The sequence below is a fragment of the Corvus cornix genome, chromosome 27, assembly GCF_000738735.6.
Source record: "Corvus cornix cornix isolate S_Up_H32 chromosome 27, ASM73873v5, whole genome shotgun sequence".
Lineage (NCBI taxonomy): Eukaryota > Metazoa > Chordata > Aves > Passeriformes > Corvidae > Corvus > Corvus cornix.
This window is the reverse complement of record NC_046355.1, coordinates 1269461-1285240: the sequence shown is the minus strand read 5'-3', so window position 1 is coordinate 1285240 and position 15780 is coordinate 1269461. Positions and strand designations below refer to the sequence as shown.

Sequence of the window (15780 nt, the reverse complement as noted above, 5' to 3'; positions counted from 1 at the left end):
AGAAGAACCTGCCTGGCAGAGAAACCCTGGAGCAACTGCAGGCTCAGAGAAACACCATGCAACGTCCCCTTATCTCTTTGAACTGGGATGGCCCAAGTCCCACTTCTTGGCTGAGATGGGACAATTCCACCAAACCCAAGCCCACGGGCAAAATCATGCCCAATGTGAGGCATGCTGAAGGAACAGAAACAACCTACACAGCAGGCTAGTTTATAACACAGTCAAAAAGAGGAATGAGGAGAATGAAGGGAAGGAGCAACTGAACGTGAGAAAGGCAGAACCAGAACTGGACGCTAAAACTGCATGGCCTAAGAGCCCAGCATCACACACAGGGGGCTGCCTTGAAAGAATTCCAAGTACCTTATTTTAATTTCTTGACATGGTAAAAGTTTACATACGTTCATCTGGCAAAGAAAGCTGAACAAATTGAAAGGAATCAATACAAAGAAACACAAGGGGAAGTGCTGCTCCCAGACAGCAGCTCAACGCAGTTGGTTTGTTACTGAATATTTATTAGCGGGAAGACTAAGAGTTGACTTACTACAAACAACAACAGAAGAGTCTATAGCAAGGGCCAGCAGCCCGCCGCACTCTGGGCAAATCCCTGGGAAACCAGCAAGAGACAACATGGCTCTTAGATGTGGAAGCAGAAAAAAAACCCAAAAAACTAAAAACAAAGTAAAAAAAATAAGGGAAGAAAGTTCATTCCATTTGTCACTGTTGTTACAATGAGATTAACACAACTCTTAAGGCTACTGCACAATAAGAATATACAGGTGTAACAGCGAGACCTGCGAAACAGCGAGTTCCTGAAACAAATGATTTAACGTTCCCTGATTAGGGACTTAAGTAGAAATACTATAAATAAGAAAATTTTGAAGCCTGCAGCGTTATGGGCCCACTTGCCACACACAAAAACTGACGCAATACAACCAGTCATTTCCAAAGGGGTTTGTAATGGACCACGAAATGTTCTGGCAGCTTAGAGGAGTCACGAGGCACGGGAGCGTGCCCTTTGCAGGGGAAAGACTGCAAGGTCTGCAAGGTACCAGGTGGGTATCAGCCACCCTCACCGTCAAGCACCAGCTGTGGCAGCCAGCTGTGGCAGCCAGTCTGCTCTGCCCAGGCACCAGGGAGCACTGCCAGGGACAGGGGGGCTCAGTCTGATCACATGCAGAGATATTTTACGACTTTAGCATCAGATCTCCAGCCCGTCCCTTCCCTCAGCCCAGGCAAAAGCAACTCATGCTGAAGGGGCAACCGGGACGTATGTGAAAGAACGTTGGTTTTAGCCAAGAAAGTGGCTCTAGTCAAATGGCAGAAGCCACCTGAGCTCATGACAGCCAGGACAGCACCAGCTCTAGTTCCAAGCATTTGCTCTGCACCGATCCAGACAGAACTGGTGAGGCAGAGACCTATGGGGCAGGCTCTGCTGAGCCAGGAGAGAGCAAGAAAGGGAGTGCAGATGGCTCAGTGGCATCAGAGCTCAGCTGCCAAGGGGCAGGGTCCCTGGTCAGTGCAGAGCTGGTGGCAGAGGGGCCTGGCCACAGCCGGCAGCGGGGACAGAGCTTCCCTGCTGTGGCACTGCCGGGCCTGCCGTCGTGCTGGGCTGTCTGCCCTGCTCCCAGAGACCCCAGTGCAGCCACCAGACAAGAGATGGGACAGGACAAGGGCTTGGTCTATAGTGTTCCCACTCAGGTAGGAAGCAAGGCATGAAGGAATGTCCCTGCCTGGCTGCAGCAGCCTCTGGGGCGTCCAATGCAGCATGGCCTCTACTACCAGTGACTAGAGGAAGAGGGAGAGCTCCTGAGACCTGAACAAAACCAATCACAGAACTAGGCAAGAATTTCTTTAGAGTTTAACTAAGAATGCAATACTATTTCCAGCCAGTTTCCCATCTCGATAGTCACGTAACAAACCAAGGCAATGACGGTCTTTAGTTGACTGAACAGTTCTCAAGTTCAAACGTTGACACTTAATAGAGGGTCTCAGCATTGCTGCTCCGAGGCCTCTTGATCTTCTCAATGTTTTTAAGGATCATGTCATGCAAAGTGACCTGCAAAAACGAAGAACAGGACTCAGACAGGAAGCCATCCAGCTTTCACCATAAGCACTGGTTACCACAGCAGCACCACTCTCCTTGGCACCCCCCTCAACCACACACCTGGTTAAGGTAAGGGCTTCCTTCAGCCAGTACATGTAATACCAAAAACATTTATTCAGAAACCCTAGGATTGGCTCGTACTGTATGAAGAGCTTAGGATCAGATTCCCACAGAGGGGGCAAGAATATTTTGCGCTAGGGCCCTGTGAACACTGCTGGAAACATCTGCATCTCTAGGAGATGGTGGAGAAGCAACAGTTGGCTCGTCCCGCTGGAGCAAAAGTGGGAAGCAGGCAGGCTTCCTGCCAGGAGTGGACGTGCTCGGGGGAAAGGGGAGACAAGCAGCAGCAGGATCACAAGGGCTCTCTCCACTGCTGCACGAGGAGCCAGTGTGAGCTCTGTGTTTCCACTTACATATTGATTTCTCAGCTCTGAAATGATGAGGCGCAGACTAATGTACTCCTTCTCGTCGATCTCCGTCACGGTGCGGCGATAGTCCTCCTGCCGAGAGCAGACGCGGCTCAGCGGCCCAGCTCAGCTCAGCTCAGCCTCCCACACTCTCAGGGAGGGTCCTGCCCTCCACAAAGGAACCCCCCACTGCAGCTTGCTGCCCTCAATCCTTGTATAATCCCCCCTCCTCTTCCCCCAGGACCCTCAGCTCAAAAAAGATGGTGACAAAGCAGCTCAAAGAGTCCCAAAAAGCAGCAGCATAAACATGCAAATCTCCATGTCCCCGCTGACTTACCACATGAGGGTACTTGGCTATTTTGGAAACCAACTTTGCTCTTGTAATATAGTATCTGGCAGGAAAAGGGAGAGACTAAAGCTCAGATAAACAGCACCAGGATTGTTTTCAGGTCCAAGCTGCCCTGTCACAGCAGCTGGGGGACCTTTCCCAAACACATTCCTTTTCCAAGGAGATCCCAAAAATGAAGTCTGTTCTTGCATGCTTACCTAGAAATCTGGTCCAGGTAAGATGCTGCCTCGCTCTCCACAGTCCGAAGCTCAGCAACTGTTTCTTCCTGCAAGGAAGACAAGGAAGCTATTAGCTCCAGGAGGCTGCAGCTGGCCTTCAGGGCTCGGAAAACAATGTCTCAGCAGCACCACATCAAGCTCAGGTTTGGGTTTTAAAACCTAAACCAACCCCATGACTGCAGCTGCTGGACACCATGAACTGAAAGATTCAGAGGAACCCCAGAGATCCAAGTCCCTGGACCACAGAGCAGTGCCTCACCTGAATAGAAACACCAAAGTTGTTCCCATCCTCTATCCTGGGAATGAGAAGCTGCACCCACATTTTGACCTGCAGTGGAGAGATCACAATGCTGACCAATGCCAACACCTGTGCAAAGACTGCTCTCAGCAATGTCAGTAAAAGCCTCCCAGGACCCTGCCTTTGCCACACCACTGGCTGCAGGTCCCTTATGTACCTATAACACTACCAAGATCACTTCCCACATGCCTGGGATGCCATGCAAGCCAGCAGAGGCCCAGCTTCCCATGGGAAGCTCTCCTCACCATGCCAAAGGAGCTCTTGGCAGGAGTCCGTGCCTGTGCAAAAGAAGGGCAAAGCAAAGCCTCATGAGGCCTGAGAACCGACATCCTTCTCCTTCAGGTGAACAAAGGAGCTCCCCAAGGGTTTCACCTGCCTCCCAGCCACTGTCAGACAGGGCAAAGCCCTGCTTTTCCTCATCTACAGCACAGAGGGACCCGCTCCTTTCAGAGCGTCCCCTCTCCAGGAGTAAAACCACCCTGCTACCTCCCCTTACTCCAGGCTCACACCCACCGTATTGCACTTCTCAATGAGCAGCCTGATTTCTGGTTTCACTTTCTCGATGATGTCCACCAGCTGCTGGTTGCTCTTCAGCATCCCATTGGGCATCACAAACACTTTGGTACCTGCAGCAGAGACAAACCCCAGCATGAGCGACTCGCGGGAACGGCCGCGCCACGGTCGGACCGAGGGGTCACCTGAGCCTCATCTCCCACAAAGGCCAGAAAGGGACTGAGCCAGGCTATGGCTACCTGTAGGGAAGGGGAAACGGGACATGGGATAACAGCAGTTACCACAAGGGAAGGAAAAGAGAAAACACAGAGCAGGATGAGACTGAAGAGCTCGTGGATGCTGAGGCTGAGCACAAAGGGTTTTCCTGGTGCACATGTACAAGAAGTTTCTGTCTCAGCTTAATCCAAAGCCTGGAATCTTCTTCCAGACAAAGAGAGGAACTGCACAGAGCCACCAGGAGATCAGCTGCCTCTGTCAGGAGGCCAAGTTCAAGCCAAGTACTAGTTATGTCTGTCAGAGAAGTACTAATTATGCTTCTAAGAGCTGGAACCTGACTCCTCCACATCAAGACATCTGTAGGTCAGGCTCTGGCCTGTATGAGCAGCAGCTGCTGTCAGGGCAGGGCAAGTGGGGCTCACATGATTTGCATCCCCAAGGCTCAGTGCAGCAGTTCAGGGGGCAGGCAGCAATACAAGGGGCTGGGGGATTCTTACCCTGAAAGGTCTCTTCGTGGTCTTCCAGCTTCCTCTTTTTCATATTTGGCTAAAATATACAAAATGTTTTACTCACAAACTAGTCGTAAGCTGTAAAGGTGTTGCAAAGGAAAAAAGGAAAACTTAGAGCCCTGCCATGTTCCTGGTTTCTAAGCACTCTTCCTTAAAGCCCAAGAAGGACTGCAGAGCAGTGTTACCTCCAGCAGACTTCCCAGGCTCGAGAGATCAATCTCTAAAAGCCTCTGGGCCAAGGCCTGTTGTTAAATAAGAACATCCTACCCCAGCACAGAGCAAACCATGCAGTTTTAATAGAAGCTGGGATCACAGCCAAGAGAGTAACCTTACCCCATCCAGTCCATCATGGCTGTTGGTGAGAAGAATTGGGTCAGGCACTGGGAGGTTCATGTCCGAATGGATCTGAGTAAGATCATGAATGTTCAGGATGGGTTCCTGGAAAATAAAGCAGATTTCTTATTTAATTACGAACTAACAAATTCTGCCACACCAAACACCGTGAGAAGACAAAAGATTCAGACCTCCCTGTTGTCCAACTGTAAAATTAGGATGAACGAAAACAAAAGGCCTAGCAATAGGCTGTGACCCCCCCACCCAGGAGCCACGGTCAGCTATTGGTGTCTGTGTGAGACCCCAGGACTGCCAGGGACAGCCCACTGGGGAACATGTAGAAAGACAAATGTGAGAGATCACACAAAGAAAACTGCAAAATGCAGCACCCCCTCCAGAGCCAACAGCACTGCAGTGCATGTGAGCCACTAGCTGCTGCCTCATGTCTCTGCAACAAGGTGACATGCACAGAAAGCAGCTGTGAGGAGACCTGCCACATCCCCTTTCAACACGCAGCTGAAAATGGAAAAGGACACAGAGCACAAGGCACACCCTACCTTAAGGAACCCATCGAGCTCTAACAGCTTCTTTGGAAAAAAGTTTGCTACGAGGTCTTCAGCCTGAGAAAGAAAGAACAAACAGCAATGTGAAACTAATGCCACACGGCTCCCACCAGCAGGCAGGAACACCAGGGAAATCATCTGCCCACGAGCAGGAAACAGAGAGAATGCAAGTTCTTCCTGCTGCCAAGACCAAACAATGCCCGGGTGAGAAGAGAGCCACGAGGCTCTAGAACCTCGTTGCAGTGGGTGACTGATGCCCAGGTGTTGCTAAGCTTCCAGGGCAGGCTCAGCCGGCAATCCAGTCTGTCAGAAAGACATGGCCAAAAACCTCTTTCCTGCTCGACTCACCTCACTCGTGATCCGCTCCCTGAAGGAGTCAACCTGCAGAGTGAAACAGGGACAGGTCAGGGTCGCTCTTGACCAGCGGGGCCCGGGGAGGCCGCGCACCGAGCCCGGCAGCCGCATGACCCTCCCAGCCCAGCTCCCGCTCTCCCGGGAAAGGCGGAGAACGGGAGGAATCTGCGAATACCGAGCGGGAGCTGCCCGGGGGCGCCGGGAGCGGCTCTGTCCGCCCGCCCCGGACTCCGGGCGCTGCGGGGAACTGGAAGCCGCGTGCCTCGCGCCGGGGTGGAGGATCCGCCGGGCCGCCCCGGGCCAGCGGCCACGCTCCGCCGGGGCACGACTCGGCCACGGGACAGCGCCGGCCGCATCCCCCCCCCCCCGGCGGTGCAGGGCCGGGCGAGGGTGGGGACACCGGGGGCTCGTCGGGGCGGGGGGGCCGCGCTCGGCGGCCAGGGCGGAACGGCCGGGAGGCACCGTGGGGCGGCCCCAAGCCCGCCCCGCCCCGGGCCGGCACCAACCCAGCTCGGAGCGGGCCGGCGGGGCAGAGGCGGCGGCCGGGCCGGGCCGGGCCGGGCCAGGCGAGGCCAGGCGGGGCAGGGCGAGTAGTGGGGTGGGCGCACCTTGAGCTTCACCTCCGGGTCCACCTTGAGCAGCGAGGCCATGGCGGGTCCGGTCGCGGGGCCGCTCCGCTTCCCCGGGCCCACACCGGAAATGACCTCACGCCGCGCGCCCGCCAATGCCGCGCGCGCCCGCCGCCCGCGTGACACCCCGCGCGCGCACGCGCCGCCGGGTCCTGGCCGCTCCGACGGCCGCCCGGGGCGGGGACACAGAAAATGGCGCGGGCGGCCCGCGCACCCCTGCCAGGACCGCGCCCCGCCTGCGTCACGTCCGGCGCGCGGCGATGGCGGGGCGCGCGCGGGCGGCGCGATGGAGGGAGCGCGGGCGGGCGGCGGCACCGCGCACGTCAGCTTCGTGTGCCAGCGCTGCTGCCAGCCGCTCAAGCTCGACACCTCCTTCAAAGTCCTTGACCGCCTCACCATCCAGGAGCTCACCGGTACCGGGCGGCGGCGGGGTGGGGGGCCGGCGCTGGGGTAAGGGCCCAGGCCTGGGCCCGGCTGACGCCTTCTCTCCCACAGCCCCGCTGGTGACCGCAGCCCCTGCCAGGCCCGGGGACCTGCACGAAGAGGAGAGCGCCCTGACGGAGGTATGGCCGGGCTGGGCGCGGTGGGGCGCGGCGGTAGCTCCCCCGGGCCTGCCGGTAACGATGCTTCCTTGCCCCCAGGAAGCCTTCGCGGAGAACCGGCAGGATGGCGTGTCCAGGAGGTTCATCCCGCCAGCCAGGTATGGCCTAGCTCGGAGCCTGGCTGCTCCCTCCGCGCAGCTTGAGCCGATGTTGTGACAGCGCCTGAGAATGCCCTGCCCCCCCCCCCCCCCCCCCATGGTGGGGAGGTCACACGGGAGAGCTCCTGTGACCCCTTAGAGTTTCCCCTGCAGGATCCCCGTGGCCCTCGGGCTCCTTGGCAGTTTGAACACAGAACTGCACATTCTTGGGGCATTGCTCCTCAACTGCGGGTCAGCACAAACCCGACAGAGCCCCTAAAACATGGGTTGCCCCAGTCTCCTGCTCTCCCTTTTCCCTGACCCAGCCCCAGATTCAGGTGTGGCACTTGAGCTGCCTCCTCATGAACCTTGACACTCACCTCAGTAACGTTCTTTCCAAGAATGATGTCAACGGAAAGTGCCAACAGTTTCACGCTGATCGGAGAGGCGTCGGATGGTGGCACGATGGAAAACCTCAGCCGGAGGCTGAAGGCAAGTGGGTCATGAGCTGGTAAACTCAGATGCTTGGGAATGGAGCTTCAGTTTTTCTTGGTGCTCTGCAAAACTAAACTGCAAAGTTTCCCGTAGCATTTGCTTTCCAGGGGTTTGTTTGGTGAGTAGTTCCGGTGAGCCAGATTATTTGAATCAATATTTGATCTGCAAAAGAAGACTTCTGCAAACTGAAACTGCTGAAAACCAGCAGGCAGTGTGGTTTCACTTGCACTGATGTGAGGTCTTCCTGCAGGTCACTGGCGACCTCTTTGACATCATGTCTGGGCAGACGGATGTGGATCACCCACTGTGTGAGGAGTGCACAGACACTCTGCTGGACCAGCTGGACACACAGCTCAACATCACAGAGAACGAGTGCCAGAACTACAAGTGAGTGATCCAGCGATGACCCGAGACAGAGCTGCTGTAGCTTGAGGCACGATCAGTGCAGAGAGCTTGGGGCTGACACAGAACTGGGGACTGGCAGTGCAGGACTTACCAGGATACCTGTTTTGGTAATCCTGTTGTCATCCTTTAGGAGATGTCTGGAGATACTGGAACAGATGAACGAGGATGATAAAGAGAAGCTGCAGACAGAACTGAAAGAACTGGCACTGGAGGAGGAGCAGCTGATTCAGGAGCTGGAGGATGTTGAGAAGAACCGCAAGATTGTGGCTGAGGACTTTGAGAGAGTCAGGGCAGAGGCCGAGCGGCTGGAGCAGGAGGAGGCTCAGTGAGTGAGCTGCAGCTGCAGCTTGTGGCAGGGGTTGGAGGCAACAGATAAATGAGGTTGTAACATGAGAAACCTGTAAATGTGCTCAAACTCCAGTGGCTCGTTCTCTGCAGAAGGAAAGGTGGCCCGACCAAAGCGGCCTGCAGAGCTGTCACTCTGATGTAGCAGCCAGCACTCAGCCCTTCTTGTCTTGCTTTTGCTCAAAGGTATCAGAAGGAATACTGTGAGTTCAAGAGGCAACAGCTGGAGCTGGATGATGAGCTGAAAAGTGTGGACAACCAAATGCGCTATGCCCAGATGCAGTTGGATAAATTAAAGAAAACCAACGTGTTCAACGCAACCTTTCACATCTGGTAACGTAGACACTGGAATGTTACATCAATTTTCTTGGAATCTGCAGTGTGAGGCTGTTTAAGTCACTGCATTTGACAGGAAAGGTGCAAGCCAGCTCACAGGCAAAGCAATGAATGCCACCTCCCAGGAGTGGCAGCTGAGTAAGGTGTGCCAGGCTGTGGGACTGGGAAATGGCTCCTTCGCCAGCCCCAGTAACGCACTGGGAACCCCTGTGCCAGCCAGCGGTGACACTGGCATCGGGGTTCACTGAGCAGGTAGCTTGGGGGGGCTGGTTGGGGTTTTTGTTGTGTTTTTATAACCAAAAGAGAACAAGTGTTTGGTATTTACAGAGACTTGTTAAGAATAGGCCCAAACCCTCCGTGTGCACGGCTGGCACTGTGTGTGCAGTGCCGGTGGGACACAGCCCCTATTTGGTTATCAGGCCAGGAGCTGTTCCCGAGCTGTTCCCAGCCCAGCACACTTATTTATAATTCTCTTATCACAGGCACAGCGGGCAGTTTGGTACAATAAATAACTTCAGGCTTGGCCGTCTCCCCAGCGTTCCTGTGGAGTGGAACGAGATCAACGCTGCCTGGGGGCAGACTGTGCTGCTGCTGCATGCCCTGGCCAACAAAATGGGCCTGAAGTTTCAGAGGTACATGCACTACCACACACAGTTCCCTTACAGCCCAGAGGACAGGCAGACTCGGGTGCCTTTGAATTCTGTCTCCTTTTTTCAGATACCGTCTTGTCCCCTATGGCAACCACTCGTATTTGGAGTCCCTCACGGACAAATCCAAGGTAAGAGATCCCATACAAATCCTGGGACATTGAGCTTGAGTGCCAGAGCCCTGGTCACGCTGGGGATGCAGGAAACAAACTTGGTCCCTGTGAATGTGGAGTCCAGGAGAGCTGGCTGCCCCAGCTCCTCCAACACGGTAACATCTCACTCCAAAGCCAGCCAGCAGTGATAAAAGTGACAGAACTGTTGAATGACACACTACACCTGGCCAGAGGCAGATGGCATGCTTTGGGGTGATTGGCAGGTAGATGGCCTGATTGGGGATTGGTGGAAGTCAGGAACACGTGCCCACACATGGCAGGTACTTGCACAAAACCAGTCACACTTGCTCTGGGCCACAAGCCATTTCTCAGCATCTCATGACAAATTTAAGCTTCATGTGAGGTTAAAAAGCTGCACTGACCATATCAAAAACAAGTGCTTGGTGTGCCTGATACAAACCTCTTTTCCAGGAGCTCCCCCTGTACTGCTCTGGAGGGTTGAGGTTCTTCTGGGACAACAAGTTTGATCACGCCATGGTGGCATTCCTGGACTGTGTGCAACAGTTCAAAGAGGAAGTGGAAAAAGGTGAAACTCGGTTTTGTTTGCCTTATAGGTGAGTATTGCCACAAAACTGTCAAATTAACCCCAGTATGCTCCCCCTAGCACTGCTTGCTGTTTCAGTCCTGGCTTTCAGAAATCATCTGCAATTCTTTATGATGTGTGTTTGCTAGTTTCATTGAAGTTTAAAGCCAGCTCCCTTGGGGAAGTCCTGAGGCCTGCTCAATTCCCTTTAAAAACAAAGTATTCTGACAGGATAGCATGAATGTCAGATTTAAAATTTAGTGCTTGATGTCATAGTGAGATTAAATGTTTGCAGTAGGAATGCACTAATTAAACCTTGTGTGTGATACAGGATGGACGTGGAGAAAGGAAAGATTGAAGACACAGGTGGCAGTGGTGGCTCTTACTCAATTAAAACACAATTTAACTCTGAAGAGCAATGGACAAAAGCACTAAAATTCATGTTAACTAACCTGAAATGGGGCCTTGCCTGGGTCTCATCCCAGTTCTATAACAAATAACTGAAGTCAGAACTTGGCCTGGCAGCTGTGGAGTGTCTGCATTGTGTTGGAGAAAGACAAATTAATATGTCTCTTAATATTAACCAGTACAAAATGTTTACAATACCAAAAATCCACAAGACACTTTATTTAAAATACCATTATTACAAGTAGTTTATAGAAAAGCAATATGCAAAGTTGTATCATTGAGCTGAACAGAATAAAACTCAGCTATTAAATGGATTCTGAACTGGTATTTTTGGGGTTTATGGCCACGCACGTAAATCACTGTCAAACTTCAGAACACCGTGAGTTTGATGCTGCTCTGTTACAGCTAATGCAAGGTTGGAAAAGCAGAACATTACAAACAGGGAATAATGTGGAAAAAACTCCCTGAACTCTGCCTGGTCATTGAAGAGTAACTACAGTTTGAAATAAAGTATGTTCTAAGTCATATCAGCACTTCTTTGTGCTACTGAACTTACACAAGGTTTGATACCATTTTAACACTGTAATCTCTCCTGCAGCCTGTTCCTGCACAGGGCTGCACTGAGGAAACAATAAAGCTATTCCATACTCCAGGTGTTTTCAGCCAGCAGTGCCTTGCCCAGTACAAACCCCTGGCACTAACCCCTGGCACTCACAGGGACACGCAGCCTGGGCACTGCTGGCTGTGGTAGGGCAAGAGCAAACGGGCTCCAAGTGCTGGCAGAGAGGGAACAATCACAGGTGAGACAGGGATTGTATAAAAGCAGCGAGAGGAGACAGCACAGCCCCGTTTGTAATGCGGGTGTGAGAGCTGCTCCCGGTCCCAGCCGAGCCCCGGGCATGGCAGCACCTTTCAAACACGACTCCTCTGAGGAGTCTCTTTGGTCAAAGGGAACTCAGATTCACAACTTAGAAGATGCAGCTCTTACAGTAAATCTTGTGGGGCATTTCTAAACGCTATGGTGCTGTTGGGCCTCCCTTCAGAGCATGAGTGCGATGCCCAGCAGGATGAGCTTTGCTAATTAACACGTGCCTGACAGGCTGTCACAGAATCCCTGGTGCCTGGGCAGTGTCACAGAGGAGAGACTTGTCAGCAGTGTGACAGTTCCTGCTGCTGCACCAGTGACCGGATGGACAGGGTGGTTCTATTTCTGAGGCAGAACTCTGTTCTTGGGAGATTTGGCTCCACAGTTCCTGTGCTGCTGCTCGGGTGTGGTGCTGCCAACTATGCGCCTCACCACAGCGTAGGAGAACTCCAGAATGCTTTGTGGAGTAATGCCAGTGATACAGTTTAAATGCTCCACAACCTGAAAAAAAGAAAAGATACAGCAGCTAAAGGCCGTCAGTTTACAGACTAACAAGAGTAACTGCTCCATGGGTGCATTTCACAGGGAGTTGTCCCATGAGATTGCTTCTCTACCTGCCAGTGAAACGTTGCCTGTGGAGTTTTGTTCTGGCTGTGAAGCACTGAAGGTGAGGATACTCACCAGTGCCAGCACGTGCTGCACACAGAACTGCCCCATGCCCTCAGCTCTGACAGAGGCCCACGCGCTTTCTGCTGAAAAGACAGAGGTGTTCCCTCCCTCATACCACTCCCAGTGCAGCCCCACCCGTTTCCTTGCTGTGCTGAAACAGATAAACCACCTTGGCATTGTGTCCCCGTAGAGCCAACGTGTTCAGCAGCGACTGTACCTGCTCCCAGTGGTCAGGGCTCAGGATGAACACACCTGTACTGATGACTCCAACAGCCAAGAGCATGAAATCTTCCTTCACTGTTAAAAACTTGGCTCTGCAGAAGGAAAAGTGTGTTCAGGTGTAAAACGCTGCTTCACAGTTCTGCTGCTGCAGTTGTCAATGCCCAGGATATGTTGGCTTATTCAGGCCAACCAAAGCCCAACACCAGTAGCTGGAACTGACAGCGCAAGGCTGGACTTCAACAACCAGGTGAAACACTTTCCTTGCCTGTGAAGCAGCTGTGGAGAAGCATGTTGCTTTGAACTGGTGTATCAGAAACAATGACGAATGTCCCCCAAATTAGTTTGGTTTTTTTTTTTAACATACCCCAAAATGGCATAATGAGAGTTATGCTACTATTTATTAGCTTTTTTTAAGGGTTTTAATTCCAAAGGGTTATTTTAAGTCATTGTCAGGTAAGACCCTTACATCTGCAGTTTGCTTGGTGTGGAGTTTTCGATGGCAATCTTCAGCAAAGTGTCATAGATGGTCTCTCTGGTCAGGTAGCAGAAGTCCAGTAGCTCTACACACAGCTGGTGTAAGGGTTTTGCAGGAAGCAAGCAGCCGTTGTATCCTGGCAGAGATCACACCATCAGTCCCACATTTTGGGTCACTAAATTCAATCAGAAGTGTCAGGTACCATTATGGAGAGACAGAGAGTTCTGAGGACAACTGCCCTGTCTCTGAATGCCACAGGATCCCTGAGCCTCAATATAATTTCACTCTGAAATTCAGGCTGTCAGACCAGAGCCAAGAAAATGGTGAGTGATTGTAGGAAATGTGGCCTGGCACGAGGTTCACAGCCTTTAAACTCTTAATCTTTTACTGAATGAGTCATGACTGGCTGTCCAACAACATTCATCACATTCTACAAAGGACAAAGTTCTTATCTAAAAAGTGAAGCCCTGGACAATCTGAACAGTTCCATGTGCAAAAATCTGTAATATGAGACATTTTGGTTCAGATTGGCAGCAGCTCTATGACCCTACTAAAAAACTTCCTTCCCGTTCTCTCTGACTGATACTCTCACCTAGAACCTCCAGAAGCAATTCCACGTAGGCCAACGGAGTTGACACATTGATGTGGAAGTGCAGAGTGTTTAAAACAGCAAGCTCCGACTCCAGCAACTCCTGTTTAGTGTAGGAGTATTTTAAGGATTGCAGAAATTTTAAAGCTGTGTCATTGGTCACTCTCTGAAAAAAAAGAGACAAAATGTCTTCCAGGCAAATAAAGCACTTGGTAGGAACAAAGTGTCCTGTCACCTCTCTCCTCCTGCAGCTCACCCGCCTGTCCTTTGAGCTGGCATGAGAAATCCAGCTCTGACCTTTCCCACAGGTTTCCTCCACTCAATAAACCATCCCCAGGCAGGTGTGAACCCCTGTAGACACAAGATTTTTGGCAACCACAGGCCAAGATTTTCCTGCAGTTTTTCCCCCCAGCACTGGGAACAGAGCAAATTGTTACTGGATGAGTAGGAATTTGCCTGCCCTAAAGGGAATGTCATGTCCTTGGCATTTCATTATCACTACTGTCTTTCAAAAAGGAAATCTATTTTTAAGAGAGGTTCATACACTGCAGGTTTAAGCACACTGCTAAAGCAAGGGCAGGCTGAGCTGGCTTACGCTGTAGTGCAGGGAGAGCTTGCTCGCGAGCTGAACACACGACACGAGCCGCAGGACAAAGGTGTTGGCTATCTGATCCCTCACAGAGCTCCAGCTGCTCCTCTGCCCCTGGTCACGACCTTTAGCGTTCCTGCTGTTATCACACATCTGCTCTACCTGCTTGATCATGAACCTACAAAACCCACAATTGCTCAGAGAACGGTTCTGTCTGCTGAGGAAAAGGAAGAAAGGCAATTCCACTGATGCTTAAGACTATACACAGAATTTATAATTTGGATTAAAGGAATGAAGAGGCAAAGCCCTCAACACGCACATTAGTCATGTGTGGTTTGTGTGAGGGGGACAGAGTGGGACAGGGCACGGGCACTACAACCACATCAGAGAATGGGAAATGCTGTTCAGGACTCTTATTACCTTTCAAGTAACTCCACTGCGTGGTACCGTGTCGATTGGTCCAAGCGCCATTTTTCAGACAGAAGGAATATAAATTCTACAAAAAGCACAGCAGTCACTCATTTCAGTCTCCTGAAGCTCACTGTACAGCTGTCACCTGCCCCAGGAGCTGCTGTAGCTAAGCCTCACCCACGATCCGTGTCTCTTTGAAGTACCCAGCCTGCTCCGGCAGCTCACTCAAGTACTGCTCGTTCTCCGTGGCCAAGTGGATCAGTGTGTCCTCAATAATTTCAGGAGCAACCCCACTGAACATGGGGCCTGAGTCACGGCCCCGGGGTTCCAATGGCACCTGAGACCCCATTTAGCGGGTCAGGGCCGAAGCCGTAAGGACAATGATTTCACCAGCCCCACAGGGACAGACCGCGACAGGGCTCCTCCAGCTCCTCCCGGCCGCCTGAAGACCGCACGGGGAGGGGACGGCCCCTCGGTGGCAGGTGGCGGGGAAGGGGCGGGGGCTCGGGCAGGCCCCGGCCCCGGTCCCGGTCCAGACGCGGCTCCCGCCGCTGCAGCGCCTCAGCGCCGTTTCCCGTCACGTGACCCCGCTCCGCCAATCAGCAGGCGCCGATGCCGCGACGGCACGCGCTGGGCCTCAGCCAACCACTCGACGGCGCGCGCCGCTCGGGCCCTCCGATTGGCCAGCGCCCCTCCCGGATGTGGCGTCACGTCGGCGCACGAAGAAGGCGGGGGAAGATGGCGGCGCCCGGAGAGTCCGGGGAGTCCGGGGAGGCGGCGGCGTTCGCGCGGCGCATCGACCCGGCCCGGGAGCCGGGGCTCAGCCCCGAGCAGCGCCGCCTCATGGCGCAGGTGGAGCACGCCCAGCGCCAGCGCGCCCTGCAGCGCCGGCTCCGCAGCCGCAACGTGCTGCTGGCGCTCGGCATCGGCGCGGTGACGTTTGGCATCTGTATCCTCCGGGGCCGGGGCAGGGTGGGGCCGGGGGGCTCCGGGGCCGCGCCCGCTGCTTTTCCTTAATTCCCCCCGCAGACGGTTACACCTTCTATTCGGTGTCACAGGAGCGGTTCCTGGACGAGCTGGAGCAGGAGGCGGAGGCGGCGCGGGCGCGGGCCCGGGCCCGAGCCGAGGGCGCCGCAAGCTGAGCGGGGAGCGCCCGGCCCGGCCCGGCCCGGCCCGGCCCGGCCCGTGACTGAGCTGCCGCCCTCGCCTGGCACGATGGGCTTCTGGCACGGGGCAGCCGCGCCTGAGGGGTTCGGGCCTGCCCCCTGCTCTGCGTCGGCCGGAGAAGGCCCCGGGGGCTCTCCACAGGCAGGGCCCCCCCGCGGGCAGACCCCGCCCTGGGGCCTCTGCCGGGGCCGTGCCCATGGGAGGGACAGGGACACCCGGCTCCCGCCACTCCCCACAATAAATCCTCTCACTGGAGACCGAGTCAGTGCCCGTTGTCAAGAATGTCTTG

At 53.8% G+C, this 15780-nt stretch overlaps 4 protein-coding genes across 5 annotated transcripts; 2 read left to right on the top strand and 2 right to left on the bottom strand.

The window, feature by feature from the left end:
* Nucleotides 1-341: 341 nt before the first annotated feature.
* On the bottom strand, nucleotides 342-6578 carry PSME3 (proteasome activator subunit 3). Its single transcript, XM_039565687.1, has 11 exons — nucleotides 6473-6578; nucleotides 5859-5891; nucleotides 5505-5567; nucleotides 4948-5052; nucleotides 4603-4651; nucleotides 3890-4002; nucleotides 3338-3406; nucleotides 3058-3125; nucleotides 2849-2903; nucleotides 2518-2604; nucleotides 342-2056 (listed from the first exon to the last, which is right to left on the bottom strand). The coding sequence occupies exons 1-11, from the start codon at nucleotides 6512-6514 to the stop codon at nucleotides 1976-1978; spliced, it is 765 nt and encodes a 254-aa protein (XP_039421621.1). The 5' UTR covers nucleotides 6515-6578; the 3' UTR covers nucleotides 342-1975.
* A 167-nt stretch (nucleotides 6579-6745) lies between these two features.
* On the top strand, nucleotides 6746-10818 carry BECN1 (beclin 1). Of its 2 annotated transcripts, XM_039565677.1 has the most exons (11): nucleotides 6752-6906; nucleotides 6989-7056; nucleotides 7135-7193; nucleotides 7574-7664; nucleotides 7918-8054; nucleotides 8203-8397; nucleotides 8604-8750; nucleotides 9236-9385; nucleotides 9471-9531; nucleotides 9985-10127; nucleotides 10428-10818. In XM_039565677.1, exons 1-11 carry the CDS (start codon nucleotides 6780-6782, stop codon nucleotides 10594-10596), a joined length of 1347 nt encoding a protein of 448 aa, XP_039421611.1. In that variant the 5' UTR covers nucleotides 6752-6779; the 3' UTR covers nucleotides 10597-10818. The 2 variants fall into 2 exon arrangements, with proteins under 2 accessions (XP_039421612.1, XP_039421611.1); XM_039565678.1 differs by having other exon boundaries at nucleotides 6746-6906; nucleotides 6989-7193.
* CNTD1 (cyclin N-terminal domain containing 1) lies at nucleotides 10693-14911 on the bottom strand. Its single transcript, XM_010412793.4, has 7 exons — nucleotides 14502-14911; nucleotides 14334-14409; nucleotides 13920-14091; nucleotides 13328-13490; nucleotides 12727-12871; nucleotides 12256-12352; nucleotides 10693-11870 (listed from the first exon to the last, which is right to left on the bottom strand). The coding sequence occupies exons 1-7, from the start codon at nucleotides 14671-14673 to the stop codon at nucleotides 11709-11711; spliced, it is 987 nt and encodes a 328-aa protein (XP_010411095.2). The 5' UTR covers nucleotides 14674-14911; the 3' UTR covers nucleotides 10693-11708.
* Nucleotides 14912-14921: 10 nt separating this feature from the next.
* On the top strand, nucleotides 14922-15752 carry LOC120411328 (cytochrome c oxidase assembly factor 3 homolog, mitochondrial). Its single transcript, XM_039565697.1, has 2 exons — nucleotides 14922-15273; nucleotides 15354-15752. The coding sequence occupies exons 1-2, from the start codon at nucleotides 14937-14939 to the stop codon at nucleotides 15464-15466; spliced, it is 450 nt and encodes a 149-aa protein (XP_039421631.1). The 5' UTR covers nucleotides 14922-14936; the 3' UTR covers nucleotides 15467-15752.
* The last annotated feature ends 28 nt before the right edge of the window (nucleotides 15753-15780 follow it).

What these genes read in the sequence shown, in the direction of transcription:
- PSME3 (XM_039565687.1), bottom strand. Translation starts at nt 6,514, where the DNA reads ATGGCCTCGCTGCTCAAGGTGGACCCGGAGGTGAAGCTCAAG. An exon ending in GGGAGCGGATCACGAGTGAG is followed by an intron (nt 5,568 to 5,858) that starts GTGAGTCGAGCA and finishes TTTCTTTCTCAG; the next exon opens with GCTGAAGACCTCGTAGCAAA. An exon ending in CAGAGCTGAGAAATCAATAT is followed by an intron (nt 2,057 to 2,517) that starts GTAAGTGGAAAC and finishes TCGTTTTTGCAG; the next exon opens with GTCACTTTGCATGACATGAT.
- BECN1 (XM_039565678.1), top strand. Translation starts at nt 6,780, where the DNA reads ATGGAGGGAGCGCGGGCGGGCGGCGGCACCGCGCACGTCAGCTTCGTG. An exon ending in ACCTCAGCCGGAGGCTGAAG is followed by an intron (nt 7,665 to 7,917) that starts GCAAGTGGGTCA and finishes GTCTTCCTGCAG; the next exon opens with GTCACTGGCGACCTCTTTGA. An exon ending in CTGGAGCAGGAGGAGGCTCA is followed by an intron (nt 8,398 to 8,603) that starts GTGAGTGAGCTG and finishes TTTTGCTCAAAG; the next exon opens with GTATCAGAAGGAATACTGTG.
- CNTD1 (XM_010412793.4), bottom strand. Translation starts at nt 14,673, where the DNA reads ATGGGGTCTCAGGTGCCATTGGAACCCCGGGGCCGTGACTCAGGCCCC. An exon ending in CAAAGAGACACGGATCGTGG is followed by an intron (nt 14,410 to 14,501) that starts GTGAGGCTTAGC and finishes TGCTTTTTGTAG; the next exon opens with AATTTATATTCCTTCTGTCT. An exon ending in GCCCTGACCACTGGGAGCAG is followed by an intron (nt 11,871 to 12,255) that starts GTACAGTCGCTG and finishes TCTTTTTTTCAG; the next exon opens with GTTGTGGAGCATTTAAACTG.
- LOC120411328 (XM_039565697.1), top strand. Translation starts at nt 14,937, where the DNA reads ATGCCGCGACGGCACGCGCTGGGCCTCAGCCAACCACTCGACGGCGCG. An exon ending in CGCGGTGACGTTTGGCATCT is followed by an intron (nt 15,274 to 15,353) that starts GTATCCTCCGGG and finishes TTCCCCCCGCAG; the next exon opens with ACGGTTACACCTTCTATTCG.